General features: G+C 42.0%; 2 protein-coding genes across 4 annotated transcripts in view; both read left to right on the forward strand.

Annotated features, from left to right (window-relative positions):
* The window catches only part of LOC121862425, a 97740-nt gene that overhangs the window by 12626 nt on the left and 57753 nt on the right, over window positions 1–27361 (forward strand). The window lies entirely within an intron of this gene.
* Window positions 10013–27361, forward strand: part of LOC121862654 — a 32001-nt gene continuing 14652 nt past the window's right edge. The window contains exons 1-4 of the mRNA XM_042360975.1: window positions 10013–10155; window positions 16896–17051; window positions 17353–17526; window positions 17982–18123. Of these exons, the coding sequence (XP_042216909.1) occupies window positions 10087–10155; window positions 16896–17051; window positions 17353–17526; window positions 17982–18123 (541 nt within the window). The 5' untranslated portion in view covers window positions 10013–10086. The remainder of the gene's footprint in view (window positions 10156–16895; window positions 17052–17352; window positions 17527–17981; window positions 18124–27361) is intronic.

The following is a 27361-nucleotide window of genomic DNA, read 5'->3' on the forward strand; positions in this document are numbered from 1 at the left end:
TCGCTTCAGTCCAATTCAGTCAGCTAGACTAGTTTCTACATTTCCAATTACAAGAAAAACCTAACTTAGGAATCTGAGAACTCGATTCGTGGCTCCCGAGTGTTTCTAAACGCACCCCAAAACTCCCTTAGGCCTTAGCGTAAATAAAAAATGCTCTTGTCAACCATTATGATTGTCCTATAGGTTACCATTGGCTAGATAGATAGACATACTGTATATTCAGTCAAATCGTTCAGCGTGTACAGTAGACCGATCAAGTGTACAAACAAGGATAAAAACAGTAAGTGTATTCAAGCAAGGATGTAGTTAATGTTGATGTAGTGAGGGAAGGAAAACACAGGGGTAAATAAACTTTCTGACACCTACTACTTAACACAGGATGAAGGTGGGTGTCCGTCTCCGTCTGTCGCCATTAGGAAGCTTGTGGGCGGCGCTCAGGGTGGCTGGGTGGGTCACTAGGACGCCCCACTCACCACCCACCCAGGTCACGGCCACCAACCTCACCAGCATGTGGGTTACGTCACCAATATGTGGGTCATGGCATTAATATGTGATATACCCCACCAATATGTGGGGTTATACCACTAGTAAGTGGATTATGTCATTAATATGCTGGTTATACCATTAATGCGGGACATCAGAAATATATACGTTATGCCCCATTGGACTAAACACTAAGGACAATGTAGGCAGTAAGGGCGGGTGGCAGTGAAGAAAGCCAACCAAACACAGGTCGACTATAGAACTATTCCTGAAATAAGTCATTTCGATTTTCCAATTAGACTGATTGAAACATTTTATTTAGCCAGAAAAATACAGATACAGAGTGGATAATAATAATAATATTAACAAGGCTGAGCCAGTTGAGAACCTGAGCTCTCTTTGAGGCTCCTGATATATACTATACATTTATCTCAAGGAAGTATTATGTAACATTTAGTATCATCTGGAATAGCACAATCGCATGGTGGTAATAAGAACATCTCATAATATTACCACGGTTATCACGGTTTTCAAAGCATTTTTAACCTTGGGCCACTGACAAATAAATTTATGTAACATATTATCAGTTTAGAACTGACTATCAGTAAGGTTTATTGATTTTAATTCCTTAGTCAAACTAGCTTCAACCAGAAGTCTTTCTGTGACACAAGATGATTTAAATACTTCTAAGCTTTTTTTCCCAAGCAATGGGATGATTATTATTCCTAACATGAACAAACAAGGCACTGCTTTCAGATGCTGTTCTGATATTGTACTTATGTTGTTTGATTCTGAGCTGCAGTGTTTTTCCTGTCTGTCCTACATAATTACAATTACATTTGCTACATGGAATACAATAAACACTTCCATTTACATTCAAACTTGGGCTATTTCTTATTAACATATTGGTAATGGTTGAGTCATACTTGAAAACAACATTAATATTTAGAAGCTTGAGGGACCGAACTAACGGGACAAATTCATTACGATAGGGCAGAGTCAAAATATTCTTAAGTGTAGGAATTTGCCTGGTTTGAGAGGAATGAAAGGATTTTTTAGCCCTTTTAAAATATCGATCAACAAACACAGAAGGGTACCCGAGTTTCTGTGCAATGGAACGAATGTGTTTCAATTCATCGTCAATAAATTCAGAGTCATAAATACGCAGACATCTTAAGAACATAGCAGAAAAAACTGACATTTTGGTAGACTCCAGGTGATTCGATAAAAAGTGTATGAAACTGTCTACCTGTGTGGGCTTTCTGTATACCTTAAATTTGTAGTTTTGGCCATTTCTCATGATAAGCATTTCAAGGAATGGAAGGGATCCATTTATTTCTCTTTCAATTTTGAATGTGATACTTGGGACAATATCATTAAGCTTGTCTAAAAATTCCAATGGGAACACCTCCTCTAAGAGTTCCAGGTGTTCCTCAAATGTTGCTGAATGGATTAACACATCGTCCACAAATGCCTCAACTCCCTTGATGCCGTTTAGGACTTGCCTCATGACACGGTTGAAGATGGCAGGGGAGTTTGTGAGACCAAAGGGAAGGACTCTGTACTGATAGAGACCCCCTGGCGTACCAAAGGCTGTGATCTGCCGACTCTTCGGGTCCAGTGGGATTTGGAAGAACCCCTTGGTCAGATCAAGTTTGGTAAATAACTTGGAACCAGCTATTCTTGAAAAAATAGTTTTCTGATCACACATAGGTTCAGCATCCACCTGGGTAATGGCATTTACTCTCCTATAATCCCCACAGATCCTGACACCCCCATCCTTTTTTCGGACGACTACCATAAGACTACAGTATGGAGACGATGATTTCTCGATGATTCCTACTGCTTCCATTTCCTCAATTTCTTGTTTGACAGTGTCCAGTAGTCGCAAAGGTATAGGATAGGGCTTTACCCGAGCAGGTGTAGGGCTGGTCAGTTCAATAGTGTGACAGTCGACCCGGGCAACTCCTGGCTTATCAGAGAAGATGTCCTTGTAGCGATGCAACAGAGAGCCAATGGCATCTCGTTCCTCTGCTGATAGATTTCCGTTCACCTCAACGTCCGTGAAAGTCTCACTCTGGCGGGAGCGTGCAGTGACAGGCCCATCCTCCTCATCACTGTCAGAGATCACTGTGGCAGCACAAGTTACCCCTGAATCACACTGGGAAGGCTCGTCCCTGTCTTCCTCAGTGGAGACTGTACCCCCGATCGGTGACTGGAAGTACTTCTTCAGCATGTTGATGTGGAACTTCTTTCGTCGAGATCCCACCTGGACGATGTAAGTCAGATCCGAGACACGCTCTGCAATGTCGAATGGACCTTTCCACTGAGCCAGTAACTTATTGCGCATCGTAGGCAACAGAACCAGGCACTGATCACCTGGCTTGAAACAACGAAGCTTGGCCTTCTTGTCATAGTAAGTCTTCTGGACCTCTTGAGCCTTTATCAGCTCTTGCTTTGCCAGTTGACAGGTTTCTTGGAGACGATCAGCTAAGTCAATGACATATGTATAAGTGGTCTTGACTTCCGGATCTGATTCCTCATCATCCCACAGTTCCCGAAGAACCTGTAGTGGTCCCCGGACGGACCTGCCGTACATAAGCTCGAAGGGAGACACCTTGAGTGAGCTCTGTGGCGCCTCCCGGTACGCGAACAGAAGTGGGGCAATGTAGCGCGGCCACTCCTTAGGTTGTTCGGCTGCCATCCTCCTGAGCATTTTCTTCAGCGTCCCATTAAACCTCTCACAGAGTCCGTTGCACATCGGGTGATAGGGTGTTGTCTTTAGCCCCTTTACCGATAACAACCGCATCAACTCCTCCATCATGGCAGAAGTAAACTGGGTTCCCCTGTCACTGAGGACTTGTTTGGGAATACCAACCCGACAGAAGATTTCCAACATGGCTTCTGCAACAGTCGTGGCCTCAATGTTCCTCAAGGGCACAGCCTCGGGCCACCTCGTGCTAAAGTCCACCAAGGTGAGAATATACTTTGCCCCATCGCTCGCCCTTGGGTTTATCGGCCCTACAATGTCCACCGCCACCCTCTCAAAGGGTTCAGAGATCAGTGGGAGGGGCCGTAGTGGTGCAGGCGGAACTCGCCCTCGATCACTGGTTTTCTGGCACACATCACAAGAGCGGACTAGCCTGGTGATCTCCTGGCCCATCCTTGGCCAGAAGAACGCTGCACTGATGCGATCAAAGGTCTTCTTTTTACCCATATGACCGCCAAGAGCAGTGCAATGACCTAGCTTGAACACAGCCAGGCGGTACTTGGAAGGAACCACGAACTGCAGTCGTGTTCTACCCAGAGACCCTCACAGTCTCTCGGTAGAGACGGTTCCTCTTCTTTACGAACCTCGTTCGATTCCCAAATGTCTCCTTGATGGTCCCAACTATCAAACTCTTGTGTACCGAAGTGAGCGTGCTGTCATGCTCTTGCTCTTGGACGACATCCTCACTATTGATGAGATCAGACGATGTGGCAATAGCCAATGGGGTGACTCGAGGTTTTGTTTGAGCCATACCCCGAGTGACTGCAGCAGCATTAACTTGGGTCAACGCGGTAGCATCAGTTTGGGTTGCAGCATCCACTGCACAACTGTTTCTTGCTCCCTTGATATTCCCAATGATGAGATCGTATATAGGTTCCCTCATGACTGCTGCAGTGACCCAACCTGAGAAGAAGGGGGTGTCCACCTCAATCTTGGCCACTGGAACCGTTTGAATGTAACTATTGGCTAATTTAACACTTACTTGTGCTCCGGTGTATTGATGTTGCCCCACCAATTCCTTCCTGACAATACAGCCCGATGCCCCACTATCTCGCATGACAGTCGCTGGAACTCCTCCAACGTATCCAGGTTTAACAAGAAAGGTGGGGTGACCCCTCGAGGAGAGGTTGGAGGCGGCAGTTAGTCAGGAGGTGTGTTGGGGTAGACTTGATTCGGTATGAGCCCCTGCTTCAGGTTGCATGACGATCGGCCCTGCTGGAAGGTCAGGCCACTCCCCGCCCACAGTTTGAACACCGGAGGCTTCCTGCTGTTGGTCTCTTTGTGGATTATTATTACTGGCACCTTGGCCTACGAATTTAGCCACGGCGGCTTCCTGCCGCCGGTTCCATCGTGGATTGTTGCCCGGGCGCCAACTGTCCTGATACTGCGGGGGGCCTTGGTACTGCTTCTGCTGCTGTTTCTGTTGCTGTCTTTGCGGTTGTGGTTGCTTGTTATTTCCCTGTTGCCTGGGTGGGTTCGTGGCTGTTTCTGTAGAGGTTGTTGACTTTGTTGGTTACCTGCCGACTCCCTGTTCGACCACCGCCTCCGAGTGTGGTACCCGAAAGCGCTGAAATGAGCGTCTGATTTGCTTGCCATTTCCTTCGACGTCTTAACTCCATTAGCCCTGATTTGAACCACAAGTTCAGGAAGACAAGACCTTTCGAACTGCGTGCGCACCATTAAGTCCATAACCCCTTCCATGGACTTGGGGGTTTCATCCTTACTCATCCACTGAGCCACATAGCCCCTTAAACGATCCCGGAACTGTGCAGCCGTTTCATTTTCTTCCAACATTGCCCTGTTGAACTGATGCCTGGCCTGCTCAGTAGTCAGCCCATATGCCCGCAGCAGTGCAGACTTCATGTCAGGGAATTTATTTTCAGGGCGTTCTAGTCGTCGAAGAATCCCTAAAGCTTTCCCATCAAATAGGCTCAGGAACTCAAATTCCTTAATGCTATCATCAAGCTCGTAGGCTTCTGCGAGATGCTCAAACCGGGAAATGTACATTTCCATGGATTCGCCCTCCTTAAAGGTGGGCATCTGGGGAAATTTCCTATAAGTGACGTTTTGAGTGGGAGAATTTTGGTTCCTTTCCGCTAAGGCCAGTTGGAACGCCCGTTCCCTTTGTCTCTCTTCACGTTCCAGCTTCTTTTCTTCCTTCTGAAAGTCTAGCTGGGCTAAGAGTTCTTCGTGCTCGCGTTGCTTGTCTTCTCTCTCCTCAGCCTTCTCCATGTATGCAACCGCCTCAGCCCCCTCCAGCCCGAGGGCACGTGCTTCCTCAAAAGCCGCTGCACGAGCTGACATGGTGTAGGTGTGGGCGATACAATTGTGCAATCATCCACGGTCTGGGTCCCTGTTCGGGCGCCAATTGTTACGTTTTAAATGCAGGAAAGTGGCTTTCTTACCGTAGAACTCGGATACCTTCACACTGGTTACTCACCCAAGAGATTATGGTGTATCACTACGTAGAATTTTGCTCTGCTTCCGGCACTCAATGCGTTATGTACTTGATAAATGATGATTTAGTGAATTCCACTAACTTCCAACATCCATCTAAGTTATTGGTTATACTTTGTCATAACCAATCAGTCATTACCCTTGGTAATAATAATAATAGAGGGATCACAGATACGGGCAGATGATTGCACTTACGTTTATTTGGCACAATTCCATACACTGGACTTATAATTTGCATGGATAGGTCAGTCACTCACATTCACGCCACAGTACCGTAAGTTATAAGGGAGAGTTTGTCAACCTGGTGAATTAATCGTTTAGATCTATTAGGCCGGCCTGGAGTGCTCTTGTAGCAAACAGGCCCTCACCATTGATCACTTCCTTTACAGGATGTGTTAACTTGTCGCTGGACTTAACAAAAATCTCGGGGATTTGCACACACAGACTCGTAGCACTGGTAGGACTGTATGGCCCCTGTTCTTAAGTCCGCGGAGCAGGAGGTCTTCTCTAACCCAAGGTCTAAAGCCCACTGGCTAAATTGGTTTTTTGAGGCGTGAAGTGATGAACAGTACACCACTGTCTCACTGGCCTGCCCCCCCCCCCCCTATCGGCTGGCTAACATGCCACTAATTGAAAACATGTCCCAGTTATGGCTGGCCGGTTACCTTATCTCTACCGTAAACAAACATTTGGGATGGGTTGTGCGGGAGGCCCAACGCAACCCATGACATGCAGTAACCAGAGATTGTGTTTTTGAAGAGCCAGAGGCCCCCATAATGTGTGACAGTGTATCAGGTGTTGGTAAACAAGGTCATGATAGATTTCTTTCATTGCTGTGAGAATGAGTGACTGTCGAGTGTGATACATGATACCGCACTGTTTATTGACTTTACTGTGAATGGCTAGTATGTGGTTTCTCCAGTTAAGTTTCTCATCAACAATAACTCAGAGGAATTTAGTATTTTGTTCGCGTTTGAGGACTATATTACCAAGGTACAGGGGGTTCAAGTCTGGAGGTAAGTTTTTTCTTCTGTGAAAGATCGTGTAGTGGGTTTTCTCAAGGCTTAAGGTCAGTTTATTCCGTATTACCCAGGTCCCGACTTTAGATAATTCAGTGTTCATAGTTCTCATCAGGGAATGGAGGTCTGAGTTGCTGGCATACTATCTTCTGCAAATAAGTTGTATTTTATGAGTGAGCTGGCGTGGACTATGTCGTTGATGCACAACAAAAACAGTACTGGACCGAGAATTGAACCTTGAGGGACTCCATACAAGATTGGCGAGGAGTCAGATTGGTGGTTATTATAACAGACATACTGCATCCTGTTGGACAGATATGAGGTAAACCAATTGTGGGACAGGCCCCTAACGCCGTAATGTTCAAGCTTTGAAAGGAGGATGGTATGGTCGACAGTATCGAAGGCTTTAGAGAGGTCCAAGAATATACCGACTGTGAACTGACTGTCATCAAAGGAATTTAAGATGTCATTAGTAAAGGATAGCAGAGCACTCTCAGTCGACCTTCTAGCTCTAAATCCAAACTGGGAGTCTGTAAAGATGTTATTGGCATTGCAGAAGGAATTTAGTCTATTACATGCTAGCTTTTCCAGTATCTTACTCAAGGCTGGGAGGACTGATATGGGGCGGTAGTTCTTGAAGAGACCTTTGTTCCCAGATTTTTTATATGCCGGGTGGACTTTAGCAATTTTCAGTTTATCAGGAAAGACACCACTAGTGAAGGAGGAGTTACAAATGTGGAGGAGAACAGGTAGTAATAAGTGGGCCACTTTCTTAAAGATGCTCATTGGTATATTGTCTCTGCCTGCTGCTGCATCTTTGGACATTTTTATGATGGCCAGTAATTCATCTGCTGTGACAGGGGATAAGAATAGTTCATTTTGCTGTCTGTTTTGCAGGTAGGCTCTAAATTCCTCATGGTGATCAGGGATGCTCTCTGCAAGATTTTTGCCAACATTAATAAAATATTCATTGAAGTGGTTGGGAATGAGGGAGGGTTCCGTCATAACTGAATCGTTTATCATGAAAGCTGAGTGGGGGGCCGAAGGCTGAGTGTTCCTGTTCTGAATAGAATTTATGACTTTCCAGGTTTTCTTACTGTCGCCTGATGCTGACTGGAGCTTATTTGTATAATAGTTACGTCTGGCATTTCTAACTGCTTGAGTTACTCTATTTCTGATACTTCGGTAAGCATCACCGAAAGTTATGGGTCTTTGTGCAAATTTCCTTTGGAGTTTGTGTTTTTCCTTTATCATTATCTTAATTTCGCTTGTGATATAGAGTTTGGAAATGGATACAGTTTTCACTGACTTAGTCTTGAGCGGGAAGCATTTATTAAAGCAAACATTGAAGATGCAAGAGAAATTACAGCTGTTCACGTTAGGGTTGTTGGAGGCATAAACAAGATCCCAGTTAGCATTCATTAGGTTGTTTTCAAAAAGGAGCATGTTGTCGACGCAGTAGTCTTTGTATTGAATTGAGACTCTACTAGACCTTTCAGGTCTTGTGGCTGTTTCATACATGGCATAGGACTGACAAGCCACACTCACAGACTTCACAATACTGAAAGGAATGGAACACGTAATTTTACAGGTAGTAGATAGTAGGCAGCTACCAAACAGGGAGGTACTACCGCCTGGGAAGATATTGGAAGCATAATGTATTGTCTAATGGTAGACCCTGCTGCCATATGTGACCAAGTCCCAGGTTGCTGATCTGACTTACTGCCTCATTTACACACAATTGCAGGGTCTCAATTGTTTCTCTTACTTTGACAACACAACATACATATATTGTTTCTCACTTTTGACATTTTTTGTATTTATTTGTGGCTCTATTATTATTATTATTATTATTATTATTATTATCACACACACACACACACACACACACACACACACACACACACACACACACACACACACCATGCCCCCCAGGCCCCGATGTGGGTCAGTGCCCGGGTGAGCTATTTCCCGTAAAAAAAAAAAAACCAGAACACTTATTTAAATGTTGAGCGCTACAGACATAAGACGACACTGCTCTCTCCACAGAGGGTGATAGACTACTATGTGGGTTATATCACTACTATGTGGGTTATATCACTACTATGTGGGTTATATCACCAATATGTGGGTTATATCACCAAAATGTGGGTTATATCACTAATATGTGAATTATACCACTAATATGTTGGTTATATTACCGAAATGTGGTTGGCACTGTAGACACGTAGGCAGGGTGTCTTTTTTTTACGGGGATTAGCCCACCCGAGCACAGGTCACTGACCCACATCGGGGCCTGAGGGGCGAAAATGTAATAATAATAATAATGATAATAATAATAATAATAATAATAATAATAATAATAATAATAATAATAATAATCATAATCATAATAATAATAATAATAATAATAATAATAATAATAATAATAATAATAATAATAATAATAATAATAATAATCATATAATAATAATAATAATAATAATAATAATAATAATAATAATCATAATAATAATAATAATAATAATAATAATAATAATAATATAATAATAATGATAATAATAAATAATAATAATAATAATAATAATAATAATAATAATAATAATAATAATAACAATAATAATAATAATAATAATAATAATAATAATAATAATAATAATAATAATAATAATAATAATAATAATAATAATAATAATAATAATAATAATAATAATAATAATAATAATAATAGTAATTCATAGTAAATAAAATTTATACTGTAATAAAAATACAAAATTAAAAATAAAATAATAATCATAACAATAATAATAATAGGAACACTGTAATAAACATTAATAAAGAACCATAAAGAAATAAAAAAAATAAAAAATCAATAGTGAGAAACGACAGTATGTACTGTATGTTGTGTTGTCAAAGTAAGAGAAACAATTGAGACCTCAATTGTGTGTAAATGAGGCAGAAAGTCAGATCAGCAACCTGGGACTTGGTCACAATTTTCGTGACGCCATATAGCAACAGGGTCTACCAGTAGACAACACATTATGCTTCCAATATCTTCCCAGGCGGTAGTACCTCCCTGTTTGGTAGCTGCCAACTACCTACTACCTGTTTAGGGTCAGCATGTGGGTGAAGTAGTTGATGAAGGTCGGAGTGTGGGCAGGGTATCTGAGGAAGGTGGGCGTGTGGGCGCGGTGGTTAACGACGGTAGGTGTGTAGGTGAGATGGTCGGTAGGTCTTAGGAAAGTGGGCAGGGTGGCTAAAGAAGGTGGACGTGTGGGTGGGGTGGTTGAAGAAGGTGGGCGGGAAGGCAGGGTGGCGGGCAGTAAGGCAACAGCCATCAGTGGGTCAAGAAGCATTATGTTGCCCTGGGTAGCGTGCCCCCTCCTACTGGCACTGGTGTTGGCCACTCAGCCTCACACCACCCAGGTACTACACCCACCGACCATACCTTCTTCCCCACTGTATTGTGTCCTGTAACCCTAATGTGTACTGTGGTGGTGTAGTGGAAGGTCACATGTACTACAGTTTGCTGTAATACTCCAGTGTAACTCGGTGTTTAGGGTGTTGGATGCCAAGGTAGTGTTGTGTAGTGTGACTGTGGTGTAACAAATACTTGTGTGCACAATATAGTGTTGTTGTTGTTGTTGTTGACATTCGCGTACAACTTAGCTTAAACAATCGTTAAAAATAAACCTGGATAGATATCTATAGTCAGCAAGTCTTACTCTTTCTTTGGGGAAAAAATCAGGTACTTAGTATTTGAGAATCGAGGTTTACAAGAATTTGATTAATATTTTTCGGGCAACTTTAATAATAACAATAATAGATAGACAGATTGATAAAGATTTTAATTATCATAAATATCACCTTAGGGAAATCATGATCTCCCCAACAAGTACAAAAACATCAAACACTCGCGTTCCAGAGTTCTGAACAGGTATGTGTTACATTTTAAGTGCATGATGTGCGAACGCTATCCCTCCTTCCCTTTCCTGGTCATAAGAAAAAAATCCGAATATTTCTACCTTGTAGTCTTTAAGACACTGTATACTGTTTAACAATTCGCCAGCAGTGTACTTTATCATCGAGTTTCAACGAGAATTTTGTAAAACATAAGACAAACAGATGTGTAGATATTTTATTAGGGAAAATCGTCACGTAAGCTCACATTATTTAGATAAACTGATATATATTCGGGAAAATCTTCAAATAAATATACCCTGGTTTTAAAGATATATATTTAGTAATTTCGTCGTAAAAGTACCTATACCATCATGTACAGTACTTAGTTCAATATATAACAAAGACAAACAGTGTATTGGGACACATCTTCCTCTGAGACTATATTAGTGATTGTTCCCCTGTCAAAGTCCACTAAATAAACTGGATAAACGATAAATTAAGTAAAGGAAGACATTTAGAAATAATTTCCAGGTTCTTTCTACGATAAACTGAATGATGATGGGTGTTAACAGGTCTATTTCACAATGTTTTATTTAAACAAGATTCTGTCCCGATATAATGTCTGCATGTGTTACTATTGTCCCGTATTGAAATTAACAATATATATCGTAAAGTTAGTGAGACTTTGATTATCTTCAGCTAAGTTATTATTAATAGGCTACTATACCTTATCTGGGCTACGCCTATAACCATAATGAATCGTTTCAGCTATGTTAACATCACCAGGCTACTTTTTCTGGTCTACACCTAGTGCTATGTTATTATGACTAGGCTGTTTATCTGGGCTAAACTTAGCGTTACAGTGATTACCTTCAGCTTTGTCAATAACACTAGGTTACTTAACTGGGCTACATTTAGTATTATAATGATTCACTTCAGCTATGTTAATATCACAAGGTTATTTAAAACTTTCAGATACTGTGTTAATTGTATCATTATGTAGAACCAGCGCCATGATTCTTTTCTTAAAAAATCAAACAATAACATAATTATCCTCAGGCTCTCAATTGGCTTAGCCATGTCAATATTTTTGTTATTATACACTGTATCTGTATTTTTCTGACTAATAAAATGTATTAATATAAATATCATAAGTTTTCTCATACAATATTATTATACAGTACATGGGTATATATTTATTCAGTAAAATAGTTAGCAAGTTCATTTTGGTTCAGCATACAGACATGCAGAATGCACAAAGAGTGTAGGTTACAATGCACTTACAATACCTAGTTCTAGTGGAGGTATATAACGTACAGTGCATAGAGTTACAGTAGATATATAAACAAGGGTAAGTAGTAAATTGTCAAAAATGTTCACGTTCGTTATTTACTGAAGACAGTCTTTTGTTCAGTAAAATCGTTATACAGTCTAAGTTTATATTTTTCACATATATTGTATGTATGCAAACAGAGGTAAACAAAAAGTATAAATTTAATGTTTTATTTCACTTATAATTTACATACTGTATTCGTTCATTTGTTTATTTTCTTTGCAATATGTTCGGTGATTGACGAGAGGCAAAAAATGGATGGGACAAAAAAGCAGGTTGAGATGGAAAGAGGGGTGCATAGAGCGAGGAGAAACATAGTGGGTGGCACAAAGAAAGCAGAAGAGTGGTTGGTTCACATCATGACCAAATAAAGTATAAAGATTAAGAAGGCGAGGAATGAGGGCTTGGGTGAGTCAGAGAAGTGTGTGTGTTTACATAGGGTATTTTAAATGCGGACGTGTGTGTGTGTGTGTGTGTGTGTGTGTATTTTTATTATTAATTTTTCCAACTACCTTAGACACAGATTCCTGCATGTTTGAGTATTTCGTCCCTCAATATCGGTCGTTAACACAATTGTCTTAGTTAAACTGGCGTTGAATTAGTGTTAGAACTCCATGACACGACTGTCGGGCGCAAAAACACGTGACAAAATACTACTTCTGTTACCAAGTGCTCTTTAACTCTGCAGAAAAATTTATGTAATGTTTATTTCTCGCAAAACTCTACAATTTGTTTAGTTTCATTATTTATAGATAATTATATTTACACTAAGGATTATCTGAATATGCGAAAAGGAAATTTGGTAAAGTTGTTACAGTATGAGATGTAAAGAGACGTATACGTGAGTGAGTGGTTGCGTGGCGGCCCCTGACACCTGACACCCTCCTGGTCCACCACCCTCCCCCTGTCCTTCACTCATTTATACAGTCTCTCTCCTCCTCCCACTCACCCTCCTTCTCCTCCAACTGCATCACACCTGACCTAGCTAGAGGTTGTCATTCATACTGTTTTCCTGGTGTATCAGATACATATAAACGCTCTTGTGATCACAAGTGCATATCATAAACATCTCTCTCCCCCTCTCTCTCACTCTCACACACACAATATTATATACGTATATATATATATATATATATATATATATATATATATATATATATATATATATATATATATATATATATATATATATATATATATATATATATATATATATAGTATACCCGTTGAGTACGATGACTTAACTCCTGAAGACAACATAATGTACTCAGGGAATTAATCGTCGAATTTAAAAAGATAAGACATCACCCTCAAGGGATCATGAGGTAGCGATTAATTCATAGTACTCAGAAGGTTGTCAGAGTACTCATGGCTTACTTGACGGTTAATAAATTTATTGACAAAGCTTGGAGTACAGTTTGCCTATTCTGAGTACTTCAGTCAGGTCTTGACACTGAGGGTGCTATCACTGTTCACTGTCATGCAGGACAGAGGTTCATACACAAAGGGGATAATAGTATACTGTAGATCATATTCATTAATATTATAGGTCATGTGCATGCAGGTGATAATCACTGTTCACTGCCAATCAGGATATTGGTTCATATACAGTATGTCATATTCTATTTGAGGACTAATCAGTGGGGCTAGCACACTGATTAGTCCTCAAATAGAATATGACTTATACTGTATATACAGTGTATATGACCACTGTCCTGTGTGGCAGTGCTCACGGCGTTAACATCAGCGCATGGTTACCGATGAAGAGCGACGCGATATTGTAAAGTGTAAACGTTGTATCATCGTACCATAGCATCTTAGTTTAATTTTTTTATTCACCCCCGATACATGTATGCATATGTTTTATTTTTGGATAGGTAATAATAGTACAGTATTTGCAGCATTAACCTTCAGTCAGAGTTACCGATATATCATGTAAATATTTATTTGGTAACTGAATATTCCCTTCGTTCCTCACCATAAATATACCAGATTATATATACGTAGTTTGAACATATAATCAACGTCATTGTGCATAACTAATTGGAGTCTTATCAGTAATTCACAGGGGACCTTAAGTCATGGGATATTACCAAGGCACAGTGAACCTTATTCATAACTGTTCAGCTGTCTGCATTTGAATATGATTCTGCTTGGCCTCTTTTTCTTCTTTCTTCCCTCTTCTTTGCTTCCTTTTCTCCATCTTTCTTTCTCTTCTTTTCCCCCTTTTCTTTTTTATTTCTCATGTCTAACTTCACTTTCCTGCTTTTCATCCCCTGCTTCTAATTTTCTTTATTTCTTTTGCCTTCTCCCTCTTCTTTGTAGATTAAAGTACTGAAGTTCTTTATACTGATACTTTAACCAGAATTTTCAATGCTGTTTTCGTTTACATACATAAAAACGATGAGTATCAAGACAGTCATACATACTTACAACGATAGTACTATTAAATGTATATGAACGGCCTATATTACTAAGCTAAACCATGTATAAGACTGTACATATATGAAACAATAAAACCATATTCAGTACTTTCCCGGCTCATGTAAAAGAAAATATTATATCTAATTAATTAAGACGTTTGGGTGAGTTTGGAAATGGTATTTTTGATACAAACAAATATTTAAATTTTTAAGGTGTCTAAATCTCAGATTTAATTAATTACAGCAGGAGTACTTATTTACAGTACAGTACATCATTGATTATTTGTATGAATGTGTATACTATTAACACATACATAGTAAACAGGAAAGTAAAAAATAAGATGGACATGAGTGTTACTACGCTGCACATGTGCTTCTCAGAACAGTAAAATATACTGTAAACAATCAAGACTGTATGTTGCTAAAAGTCACAGTTGACGTTTGTGTCGTGATGCAATGACGCTCACTTCATCTTCAGCGTCAGGCATTTGCATAACACACTAGAATGTTTCCAGATCAGTAGATGTGTGTATCCAGAAATATTATAAGATTTTGGGATTCGTCATCCCATTTACTCTTGTAATGAATGAGATTTTTGTTTAAACTATCTTTTGTAAGCCATTTGCAATAATACTTGTACCTTATGAAGATAATTTTAAGAGCTACGATGCTTATTATTTTTTATGCACTTTATAATTTACTCATACTATTGCTAATTCAACTAGTTGCTTTCAGACAGTTTTATAAGATCATTACTGTGTGGTGGGTGGGTGGGGTTGAGAGGCGTCCTGACACCACACCCACAAAGTGCTGCTCTTGTAACTACTGTAGGCTAGACGTTTCTTTTTATATTACAAACCTTGTTTATTTTCGTTATGATTTATATCTAATCAGATACGAATATCTTTAATAAAAGTGAATAGCACAAATTAATATATAATTAAAAAAAGAGTATTTTAAATTAACTTTACAATAAGGAACACGTGCAAACTATTATGTGTGGGCGGTGTTGACAGACAGATGGAGGGTAGAGTGTGTAGCCGGTTTGGCGGGCGCCGCTGGTGGTGTATCTTGTAAGACGTCATGACTTGTGATCCACCCAACAGGCTCAACGACACACGTCAGGAAACAAGTACCAGTAAGCTCGTGCAATGCTGCAACAGCGTATCTTTTACAGTCAATAAATGGCATGCCCCATCAGTGAGTCGCGTATAAATCTGATGAATTAAATTAATTTGATTTAACTCGCCTTCTTTCATATTTTATTTAATAGGATTATGCCAAGTGTATCTGGAAAGTTCCGGCAGTGAGTCAGTAACAAATGGCTTACAGGATGTTGGCACAGCTAAAACCCAGACAACTGGCAGCATCTGTTGACCCAGTCTGCTAACATCTACATTACCAGAAACTTATACGGGACTCATGTGACGTCATGTTCCAATATAAAAACGGCTGATTTACAAAAATAATGTAAACTTGCTTGATTTTTTTGGTGTACGTAAATATATAACACTTACGATCACTGATACATGAGCTGTTGGTTTAGAGAACAGATGGTCTTTGGTCATGTCAGTCGTAAAGACATGTGTGAAAATAATTATAGTACACGAGTACAGCATTGTGCGTCTTACTAAAACGAAGGCAGGTACCATATCCATTGAAAAACATAATTATTACATACACCTTGATTATTTTTGTATTAATTATTATAGGTTATTTTAATCACACACATACTAACAAAACACAGACCAGATGTTTAAAAAAAGTCTGTTTACCATGTTTTAGAGGGATATGATGTACAGTACGTAAGTCAGTCTACTGTATGTCATTAATTCATCTCGTAAGCTTTACTCCATAACCACTGATGCCGGAAAGGTTTGTTATGACTCATGCCATCTGTTTATATCCATTTGTTTGTTGACTTTCACTTGTATTCTTGATTTATCCCAAAAGAAAGTACAGTAGACAACCACAAGAAACCAGGTGTTCTCTGATGCCCTATGACCCCACATGTGCCTGCCAAGTGAAATCTTTAGGATTTCCGTTAAAATTTATAATTTACACAATTTGTTACGCCTCGGTGGCCGAGAGATAATTTGCAGACCACCTGTCTCTTTAATAAGAGATAACGTTGTAGTAGGAGCGGATCGATTCCGGTCACCCCCAGTCCACCCTTCTGTAAATTCCTGACTGTACAGTTGGGGAAGTAAAGGAAATCGAAAATAACGCTGGTTACTCTTTACGTTCTGAAGGATTATAGGGATAAAGTGTGCTGTATTCACACTGTACCTACCTGGCAATAATTGACAAAATTATGAGACCCACTTTCACTTCATAAGTGAGTATTGCTCCCTTGGTGTTTCAAAAACATTTGTCATGTAATATTTTCATACGAGTTTTTTTAATTAAGTTTTCTGTCTTGGGAGTGACATTTCTGTGGGTAATCATGTTAGCACGTCATAATTTTCTCTCATCAATTTTCCTCCCCCTGTGGGTGCGTGGAGCAGCAGCAGCAGCGCGGGGTTGACTATAGAGAACAATACACAGTTGACTATGGTGGCGAGGCAGGAAAAGCGAGGGTGGTGCTGGATTCTCGCCACCACGTCGCTTACATCACACCCCCTGCGGCTCGCCACCCCACCACACTCATCGACTTCAACAAGGCTAGTTTCCATTTCTTCTGTTATTTCTTTGGACACTTTCGGCAAAGTCTGACTTTTACTCGAGGATCATGATTTTCTTTGGATTAGAAAGAGTCATTTTCATGATATCCAGACATAATTTATAGTGAATAGCAGCGTTCGCCAGCTATAAACCAATTACTGTACATATGTATATAACCATGAGCAGATGGCAGTTTTTGTCAAGTGTCAACGGAAGAGATCATATTGACGTACATATGTGTATGACAGGCTAATTCCCGCGTCGCACCAGTTTTGACTTTAGGAATTAACCCCAAAACAGGGCGTGGTTGTGTACATGGTGGACGGAGAGTGTCTAGTGGAGACGCAGAGGGTGAGCCAGCGACGGTATGGCCGGTGGGTGCTGCTGCACGCCAACACCGTGACGCCACCCCCGCCACCACCCAACACCAAGACCCTCTACGTGGCCGACCGCATCCCCTCCATCAGGAGTAAAGTGAGTGGGATAGCGTGTTCTAACAAATGATACAATTGTCACCTACTGCCTCTTGACTCATAGTCGTCACCTACTGCCTCTTGACTCAAAGTCGTCACCCACTGCTTCTTAACTCACAATCGTCACCTACTGCTTCTTGACTCATAATCGTTACCCACTGCTTCTTGACTCATAATCGTTACCCACTGCTTCTTGACTCATAATCGTCACCCACTGCTTATTGTCATAATCGTCACCTACTGCTTCTTGACTCATAATCGTCACCTACTGCGATAAATAAATTATTCAAATTTATTGGTTGACGCTATTCAGAATCATATATCTATTGATCAGCTGTTTAATGATCAACTGTTCAGTAACCACCTATCTGTTGATTAGCTGGTCAAATATCACAAATCTATTGATCAGCTTTCCAATGCTCATCTGTTTTACTGGCCAGCTGTGTTAATTTGCAGGTGGGAGCGGCGGTAGGGGACCAGCTGGCGGGGTGGTGTGAGGACCGACCAACCTGGTATCTCACACCCACTCCACCACCATCACCACCTACTTCCACCCACTACCAGAGTTCCCCCACCCATCACCTCACACCCCGCCAAAGTAAGTCTTGTTATTAAATCTCGTAGTTCCTTATTTTTCTGCTCGTAATTTATCTTTTTGTTGGTATTTTTTTAATTTTTCATTTGATTCTTGTTGTTACCACCCTCACTGTGCGAGCAGTAATGGTGGAATTTATGATAACATATGTGAGTGTTATGATAACGGTAATAATACGAAAAAAGAGTTGCTATGAACACAGCGTTAACTTGTTAAGTTGAAGGAGTGAGGTTAGCAGAGTTGATGGTAGCAGTTTTGCTGAAACGGCACGCAAGTTGTGCCTACTGGAAGGGAGCGCAAATTAATGTGATAAGAGGGTGAGGGCAATTATGGGAGAATGATAATAGTAATGAGAAAAATTATTGTTATGTACTAAACGAGGAGACGATGGTGCTGAATTGGCTGGATGGTCACCCCGGTCCCCTGAACGATAACATACGGCAGTACCTCTCAACTGATCGCGCTAAACACACCAGAGGCTTTCTACTCCATCTGTCCTGGGTGGGGTAGTTCAGGACACACTGTCGAGCTGTGAGCACTATCACTTACAGACTAGTTATAGGACCCGTTACACCTAAATCTATGCTCTACGAGTCTTTATTGTTCTAAACTGTTATGTATTGGGAGATACTCTGTGTAACCGCCAATCAGACGGTTAGAGGGTGAATAATACTTCTCACGTCGTACACGAACATTATAATTCGGTCAAACCTGTTGAATACAATTCATTTAGTATTTCAATTAAGTCATACATAGGCACTCTTACATAAATGTTTAATCCAATATATATTTACATAACAATCATGGCTATGTAATTAGTCTAATCTTAACACAAAAACAATGACACAGTCTACCTGTGTACACAATAAGTACTAGTTAAACTTACGTGTTGAAAGTCTAGAGAGAAGCCAGGGTAGGTGTTGACTCTAAGATATGGGTAGCTATACCGAAATGCCCACCCTATAGCCTGGCCCCTTGGCTGGTCAGCTATGGCTGAGTCAGGTGATTATAATTATACATAAACAAACTCCCTTCACACCCTTCAACCTCCTTCTGGGCCTCTCATCTTCAACCATCTCAACACTCTACATTGTGAGTTACAGCCTAACATAAGAACAAAGGAACATAAGAATGGAGGAAACTGCAGCGGGCCGATTGACCCATACTGGGCATTCCCGATTACACCCAACCCCTATTGCTCATATAGGCATCCAAACCTATGTTTGAAGCTAATCAGCGTATTCGAGTTAATGATGATATTTGGTAACTTGTTCCATTCATCCACTACTCTGTTTCCAAACCAGTGTTTACCTATTTCACTCCTAAATCTAAATTTGTCTAATTTAAAACCATTGTTACGAGTTCGCTCCTGGTTGGATAGTTTGAGTACCTTTGTAATGTCCCCTTTGTTTAGCCCTGACTTCCACTTATACACCTCTATCAGGTCGCCCCTCTCTCTCGTCTCTCGAGGGAGTGCAAATTAAGATGCTTTAACCTGTCTCTATACTCAAGGTTCCTAATGCCCGGGATTAGTCTTGTCATTCTCCTCTGAATTCTTTCCAATGATTCTATATCCATTCTGTAATACGGTGACCAGAACTGAACTGCGTAATCCAGGTGTGGTCTCACAAGCGCAAGATACAGTTTTAGGATGACCTCGCTAGTCTTGTAACTAACACTCCTTTGTATGAACCCAAGTACTTTATAAGCCTTGTTATGAGCAAAAACACATTGTTTACTTGGCTTAAGGTTCCTACTTATCATTACTCCTAAATCTCTCTCGCAGTCGGATTTCTCTATGGCATCGTTATTAATCTGGTATCTGGTTTCCCTGTTTACATCTCCTATACTGAGTACTTTACATTTGTCCACTTTGAATTTCATATGCCATTTTTCAGACCATTCGAAAAATTTGTTTAGATCTTCCTGTAGTTTTGCTGAGTCCTCGTCAGATTTAATAACACGTCCTATTTTAGTGTCATCAGCAAATTTACTTATGTTGCTGTCTGTGCCGATATCTATGTCGTTTATGTATATAATAAATAATAATGGTCCAAGTACTGAGCCTTGGGGAACTCCACTTGTGACGTTGCTCCAATGGGACTTAGTGCCGTTAATGCTCACTCACTGTTTCCTGTCCTGTAACCATGCCCTAATCCATTTAAGGATGTTACCTTTGATGCCATGTGTTTCTACCTTTCTAATTAGTCTTTCGTGGGGGACTCTGTCGAAGGCTTTGCTAAAGTCGAGATATACCACATCATAATTGTGCTCCTCGTCCACCGATTCGAAAACTGATGAAAAGAATGTTAATAGATTAGTTAGACAAGAACGTCCTCTTGTGAAGCCATGCTGGGAATCATTGATCAATCCGTGCTTCTCCAGGTGATTTCGAATAGAGTTTGAAATGATTGCTTCCAGTAATTTGCCTACTATTGATGTTAGACTGATTGGGCGGTAGTTAGAGGATAGTGATCTATCCCCCTTCTTGAAAATCGGAATTACATTCCCTATCCTCCAGGATTCTGGTACTACACCTGTTTTTAAGGACATGTTAAACAACTTTGCTAAGGGCATACTAAGCTCTTCCTTACATTCCTTTAATACTCTGGCACATATCTCATCAGGACCAGGTGACTTATTAGGCTTTAGTTTGTCTATTTGCTTACTAACATCGTTACTAGTCACTACTATCTGGCTTAATTTGTTTTCTTCTCTATCTCTGAATAGAGTCGGTGCCTCGGGTATCATGTTTAAATTTTCGGTGGTGAAAACTGTTGAAAAATATTTATTCAAATTATTGCTTATTTCTCCGTCATTATCAGTTAGCTTGCCAATATCTGACCGTATTGGTCCAATCGTTTCTCGTGTTTTAGTTTGATACATTTGGTAGAATCCTTTGGGGTTTGTCTTCACCTCCCTTGCTATCCTTACCTCATTATTCCTCTTGGCTTTCCTTATCTCGGTTTTAACCCTACTCGCCAATATCTTGTAATAATCGTGGAGGTAAATTTCGCCACCCTTTATCCTTCTACCTATAGCCTTCCTTTGGCCAATGATGTTCTTTAAATAATTAGTTATCCATTTAGGGTCATTGTTGTCTGATCTGAGTTTTTTGTATGGTATGTTCTGCCTTTGTGCATTAAGTAACTCATTATTTAAATTGTCGTGGAACTCGGCAATCTCAGATCTCGTTATCAGGTTGGAGTCATCTGTCAGGTTCATGGCCAAGCGCGACACCCCCTCTCTCAGCTGCCTCTTTAAACTGTCAAAGTTTGCCCTTCTGAAATCTGGTACTTTAGTGGAATTTTCCTTACGTCTGCCCTGAAAATCTAACTGGAATCTAATTTCTTTGTGATCGCTGTTTGCAAGTTCGTTCCCTACCTCGACATTACTAATGAGATTTTCTCTGTTCGACAGAACTAAATCGAGTATATTATTACCCCGTTTGTGGGTTCGGTTATACGTTGACTTAGGAGACAGTCCTGGATCATCTCGAGAAAATCCTCTGATTCTGAGTTACCTGTAAGGTCAGTCCAATCTATTTGGCCAAGGTTAAAGTGGCCTACTATACAGACTTTGTTGTGTATGGAAGCCCTGCGCATTTCATCCCAGATAAGTCGCTCATTGACTCTATCAAGATTGGGAGGTCTATATATTACTCCTGTGATTAATTTTTCCCTACCGTCGATTAATTCTATCCAGATTGTTTCTGTATTCCACTCAGTTTTTATTTCCTTATTTATTTCACACTTCAGATTATCCCTAACATAGATTGCTACTCCGCCTCCTTTCCTGGTCTGCCTATCGGTATGGAACAATTTGTAACCCGCAATTTGGTATTCGAACGGCAACTCACGTGAGTCTAGGTTGATCCATGTTTCAGTGAATGCTATTATATCGATTTTTTCGGTACATACCAAGGCCCTAATATCATCCATTTTGTTTCTCATACTTGTACTGTTCGCATAGTAGACATTTAAGTTAGTCGTGTTCTGAGTCCTCCCTTTACCGCGTTTAGTTTTAAACTCCCTGTTTAATTTAGTTTTGTCATCATTCCTAACACTATTTCCCTGTAATCTTCTACTTTGTTTACCCGCTCCCACTGCAGTTTCCCCCACCCCCGTGCCCATATGTTCCCCTAGCAGTTTAAAGACTTCGATATCCTTTGAACTGCCCCCTCCAGAGACCCAGCTAGGGTTGCCACCCCATCCCTAGCATAAAGGTCCCTTCTGCCGTAGAAGTTGTCCCAGTTGTCAATGAATGGGACCGATATTGACTTGCAATATCTGTCAAGACGGTCGTTGACACCAACCGCCCTTGACAACCATTCACTGCCAACTCTCCTTCTAGGCAGGACACGGCATATGATAGGGATCCCTCCCTTAGACCTAATACGATCTATAGCTGCCTTGAACTTATCAAGAAGCTCCTCGCTCCTACACCGGCCAATATCATTGCCTCCTGCACTGAGGCAGATAATGGGTTTGTTCCCATTACCAGACAAGATATTGTCCATCCTGTCAATTATATCCCCCACCCCAGCTCCTAGCAAACACACCCTCATCCTATTTTTGTTTTTACCTCAAAAGGCCCTGTCCAAGTACCTTGCCTGTGAGTCACCAACAATTAAAGTTTTATACCTTCGTCATCCCTGTCCCTGACTGTACTAACGTCCAATTCGTCTATCAAGGGACTGAACGAGTTGGTACACTTAGCTGTTGTTGGCGTTGTTGTCGTATCCTTGGTGTACTTCTTCACCACCAGCTTGGTCCTCCCACTCCTCACAATCTTCCACTGGCTTGAGTTTTCGTCAGACACTGGCTTTCCCTGTCCAGCCTCCCCTTTTAACCTCGCCAGCTCTTCCTTTAATTTCAGGTTCTCCAACGTGGCCCTCTCAATTTCTTCCTTGGCCCTCGCCAATTCTTCCATGGACCACTCCAGTTTGGTCAACAAACTCGCACAACCAAGACCGTACATAGCGCTGGCCATATCTGATAATTATCCCTCGGGAGCTAACCCTGCCGTGACCTTTCCCCTAGTGAGGTCAGAACACAACTAACATTTGCTTATATGTCATCATAATTATGTACCACTTGCGGTAACACCCACTCCGTTGAGCGTTCACGCTCAAAATCAGATCAGGCGTTTGATACTTAAGTTTGTCACGTTCATGCGACTATGCTGCCCTCAGGCTGGTGGCATTTGACTTTGTCATGTCCTTGTGACTAAGCTGCCCTCAGGCTGGTGGTATTTAACTTTGTCACGTCCTTGTGACTAAGCTGCCCTCAGGCTGGTGGTATTTAACTTTGCCACGTCCTTGTGACTAAGCTGCCCTCAGGCTGGTGGTATTTAACTTTAATTTTGTCACATTCTCGTGACTATGCTGCCCTCAGGCTGGTGGTATTTAGCTTTGTCACATTCTTGTGACTAAGCTGCCCTCAGGCTGGTGGTATTTAACTTTGTCACATTCTCGTGACTAAGCTGCCCTCAGGCTGGTGGTATTTAACTTTAATTTTGTCACGTTCTCGTGACTATGCTGCCTTCAGGCTGGTGGTATTTAACTTTAATTTTGTCACGTTCTCGTGACTATGCTGCCCTCAGGCTGGTGGTATTTAACTTTGTCACATTCTTGTGACTAAGCTGCCCTCGGGCTTGTGGTACTTATCAGCTCCTTAGGACATCTCGGTCCTTTGACGTTCGGACATCACCATCTTCATGTGTGGATACCCAATTCATTCTCCTGGCCGACTCCGTCAACCCTTTCCATTGCTCCCTCCAACAAGCATAATTTTGTCACATGTCCCAACATTGTGGACGTCGTCGTCTTAACCACTGCCTGTCGGACAAATCCATCCTCGCCAGCCTTGACTTCCATCACTCGACCAAGGTGCCATTTGTTGTGTGGACTATTTGCTTCTGCTATAATGATTAGGTCACCAGGGCGAAAGTTGCGCCGTGGTCTGAAATGCACTTGTCGAGTTCTGAGTTGAGGGAGGTACTCCGTCAGCCAGCGCTTCCAAAATTGATCTGCAAGGTACTGGACATGCTTCCACCTTCTGTGGTATGATTCGCCTATTGACCTTCCACCTAAGGGAAGATTACCCTTTTGACTTAAGTGCAAAAGATCAGCAGGAGTGAGAGCCTTTGGTTCATTTGGAGTGTTTGGAACCGGGGTGATTGGCCTCTCATTAACTATGGCTTCCTTTTCACAGAACAGTGTTTGCAGACGTTCATCGTCTAAAACTTGTGAGCCCACAATCGTCTGCAAAACCTTCTTTACTGTGCGAATCTGCCTTTCCCATACTCCCCCCATGTATGGGGCAGCTGGTGGATTGAAGACCCAATCAATATCTGCTTTCAGTAAGGCACCTCTGATTCTGTCATCTTGCTCCCAACTTTTCACTGCCAGTTTGAGCTCCTTGGCTGCCCGTACCATGTTTGTCCCATTATCCGACCTAATACGCTTTGGTGTACCTCTGCGTCGTGAGAACCTTGATATTGCGTTGAGGAAGGCATCTGTGTCTAATGAGGCCAAGACTTCTAGATGAACAGCCCTAATAGTTAGACATGTAAACAGACATCCCCAGCGCTTAACCTGTTTCCTCCCTACCTTGATAATGAATGGTAAGTCAGCTTGCCTTTGATGCCGACTTCTCCAGTTGTTCCGTCGGCACACTACACAGCGTCGTATGATTCTATCAAGCAAGCGTCTGCCCTGGGGAATCCAACACCTTTGCCTCACACACGCCATCGTGTGTTCTCGTCCGGCATGTCCGGCTCTCTCTTCGTGCATCTCCCGCACTATGATTTCGGTGATGTGGTGGTCTCTAGGCAGCAAGATTGGCTCCTCACCACTTCGCCCAAGAAGGGTTCCTTTAATTCTTCCCTTTGATCTGAGCAACGTTCGCTCGTCCAAGTAAGGTTCCAGTTTATATAGCTTATTGTCCTTCGGCAGCTCACCCTTTATGTCAGTTTGGATTTCTTTCTCATAAGCCTCTTTCTGCACCAATTTTATAATTGTCTGCTCAGCCGACTGTAGTTCCTCAGTGCTTAGCCTCTTCAGTTTGAGGCGCAGGTCTGCGGTCCTTGTACTGGATCCAAGCCACCAAATGAACCTTTTAATCCATGCCACCCCTTTCACCAAGCGGTACCATGATGAGTACCTGAGCCACATTTTGGCGAGGGACCACCTTGACTGCTCGCTCACTGCCAGAGCAATTACAGATCTCTGGTGTATTTCTCGTTTCACCTCCAGTAAGTCGTTCAGAACTGCTGGCAGTTCCTTTCCCTTTGGGCACCGTTCTTCAACACTGAGTAGGAAGTCAGGACCTCGTATCCACCGAGATCCTGCAACCAGGTCCAGGACAGGTAATCCCCTAGTTGCATCATCTGCTGGGTTCAGCGAAGTGCGGACATGTCTCCACTGGTCAGTTCTTGACAGCTCTTGTATGACTGCTATCCTGTTGGCTACAAACGTTTGAAATCGTCTGGTCGAATTGGCGATGCAGTGCAAGACTAGCATGCTAGCCGTCCAAAAATAAGATTTGTGTATGGTCATGGTCATTTCTCGGCGAATCGTTCGATCAGCGTTCACTGCCAGGACAGCTGCACAAAGGTCCAGCCTTGGTATTGTCAGTTGCTTGAGTGGGGCCAGCTTGGCCCGTCCATACACGAAAGAGCACTGGATACTTTCTCCAGAGTCTACCATTCTCAGATAGGTCACCGCACCGTAAGCAGCTTGCGATGCATCGCAGAAGGTGTGCAGCTGTGCTGAGATGATTTCTTTAGCACATGCTGTTTTTAGGCATCTGGGTACCCTTAATTTCCCTAGGTGGGCCAGTTCTCCTAGCCAGGTGCTCCAGGTCGTGTGATTAACAGCCGACAAAGGTTCGTCCCACCCTAATCGACGCCTGCATTCACACTGAAATAATATTTTAGCCCTGATGATGAATGGGGCCACGAACCCCAGTGGGTCATAAATAGAACTGACCAGGCTTAGTACTCCTCCCCTGGTCGCTGGCCTTGAATTTGGTTGCACCTTGATGGCGAGCTGATCACCTTCCAGGAGCCACCTAACCCCCAGGGCTCGCTCCATTGGCAATTTGTCTTGCCTCAGATCAATTTCCTTCAGTGCATTTTGCCTCTCCTCCGTTGGGATGGTAGCCAACACTCCTTTGTGATTACTGGCCCACTTAGTTAACCGAAATCCTCCACGCGCCAACAGTTTTCGAAGCTGACACGCTAACATTGATGCTTCATTTGATGAGTCCAGCGACATGAGCAGGTCGTCAACGTAGAAGTTGACTTCCGCTTGCGCCACCATGTCGGGAAACTCGGATCTGTGGTCTTGAAATATGCGCCGGAGAGCGTAAGTTGCACATGAAGGGCTCCACACCCCACCAAAGATGTGCACCTTCATCCTGTAAGTTACTGGCTCTCTACTCAGGTCCCCATTCTCCCACCAGAGGAATCTTAACGCATCTCGGTGTTCTGGCGCTACATGGATTTGATGGTACATAGCCTCCACATCTGCCATGATGGCTGTAGTTCCTTGGCGAAACCTAAACAGGACTCCAAGTAATTTGTTGTTGAAGTCTGGACCTTGTAGTACCTGGTAGTTCAGCGATGTCCTTTTGTGTTTGGCTGCACAGTCAAAAACTATGCATACTTTGTTTGGCTTATTTGGGTTCAACACCGGGTGATGAGGCAGATACCAGACCAGTCCAGTATCTGACTCCAACTGGCACTTAGGCACTGATTCAGCATATCCTTCAGCAAGCAGTTTATTTATTTCCTCTACGTATCCTTGTCGCAGCCGTGCGTCCTTGGATAGTCTCCTTCAAAGCCCATCTAGTCGACGCCTTGTTGTTTGGGAGTTCCGTGTTCTCATTACGGAACGGTATGGGAAATTGGTAATGACCATTAGTTTTGATGCCTGTCTCTGACCATAGCCTCAACACTCTTTTGACCTCAAGTGAATGAGCTGCTGACTGCAAGGCTCCTGTGTCCCCACTTTCCAGCTCCCAAAAAAGCTTAACTTGTCTTTCCAGACGGATTTCAGGACTCACGACAGTTTCGGTCATCAGGCATTCTGACATGCAAAATCCTTGTGCGTCTTGGTGCCCCACCGGTCCATTTACTGTCCAACCCAGTCGCGTTTTTATGGTGAATGGCATTCCATCCCTTCCTGCTCTGACCTCCAAGGGTACCAGGGCCTGTGGCACATCTTGTCCTATCA

The sequence above is a fragment of the Homarus americanus genome, unplaced genomic scaffold, assembly GCF_018991925.1.
Source record: "Homarus americanus isolate GMGI-L3 unplaced genomic scaffold, GMGI_Hamer_2.0 scaffold31037, whole genome shotgun sequence".
Lineage (NCBI taxonomy): Eukaryota > Metazoa > Arthropoda > Malacostraca > Decapoda > Nephropidae > Homarus > Homarus americanus.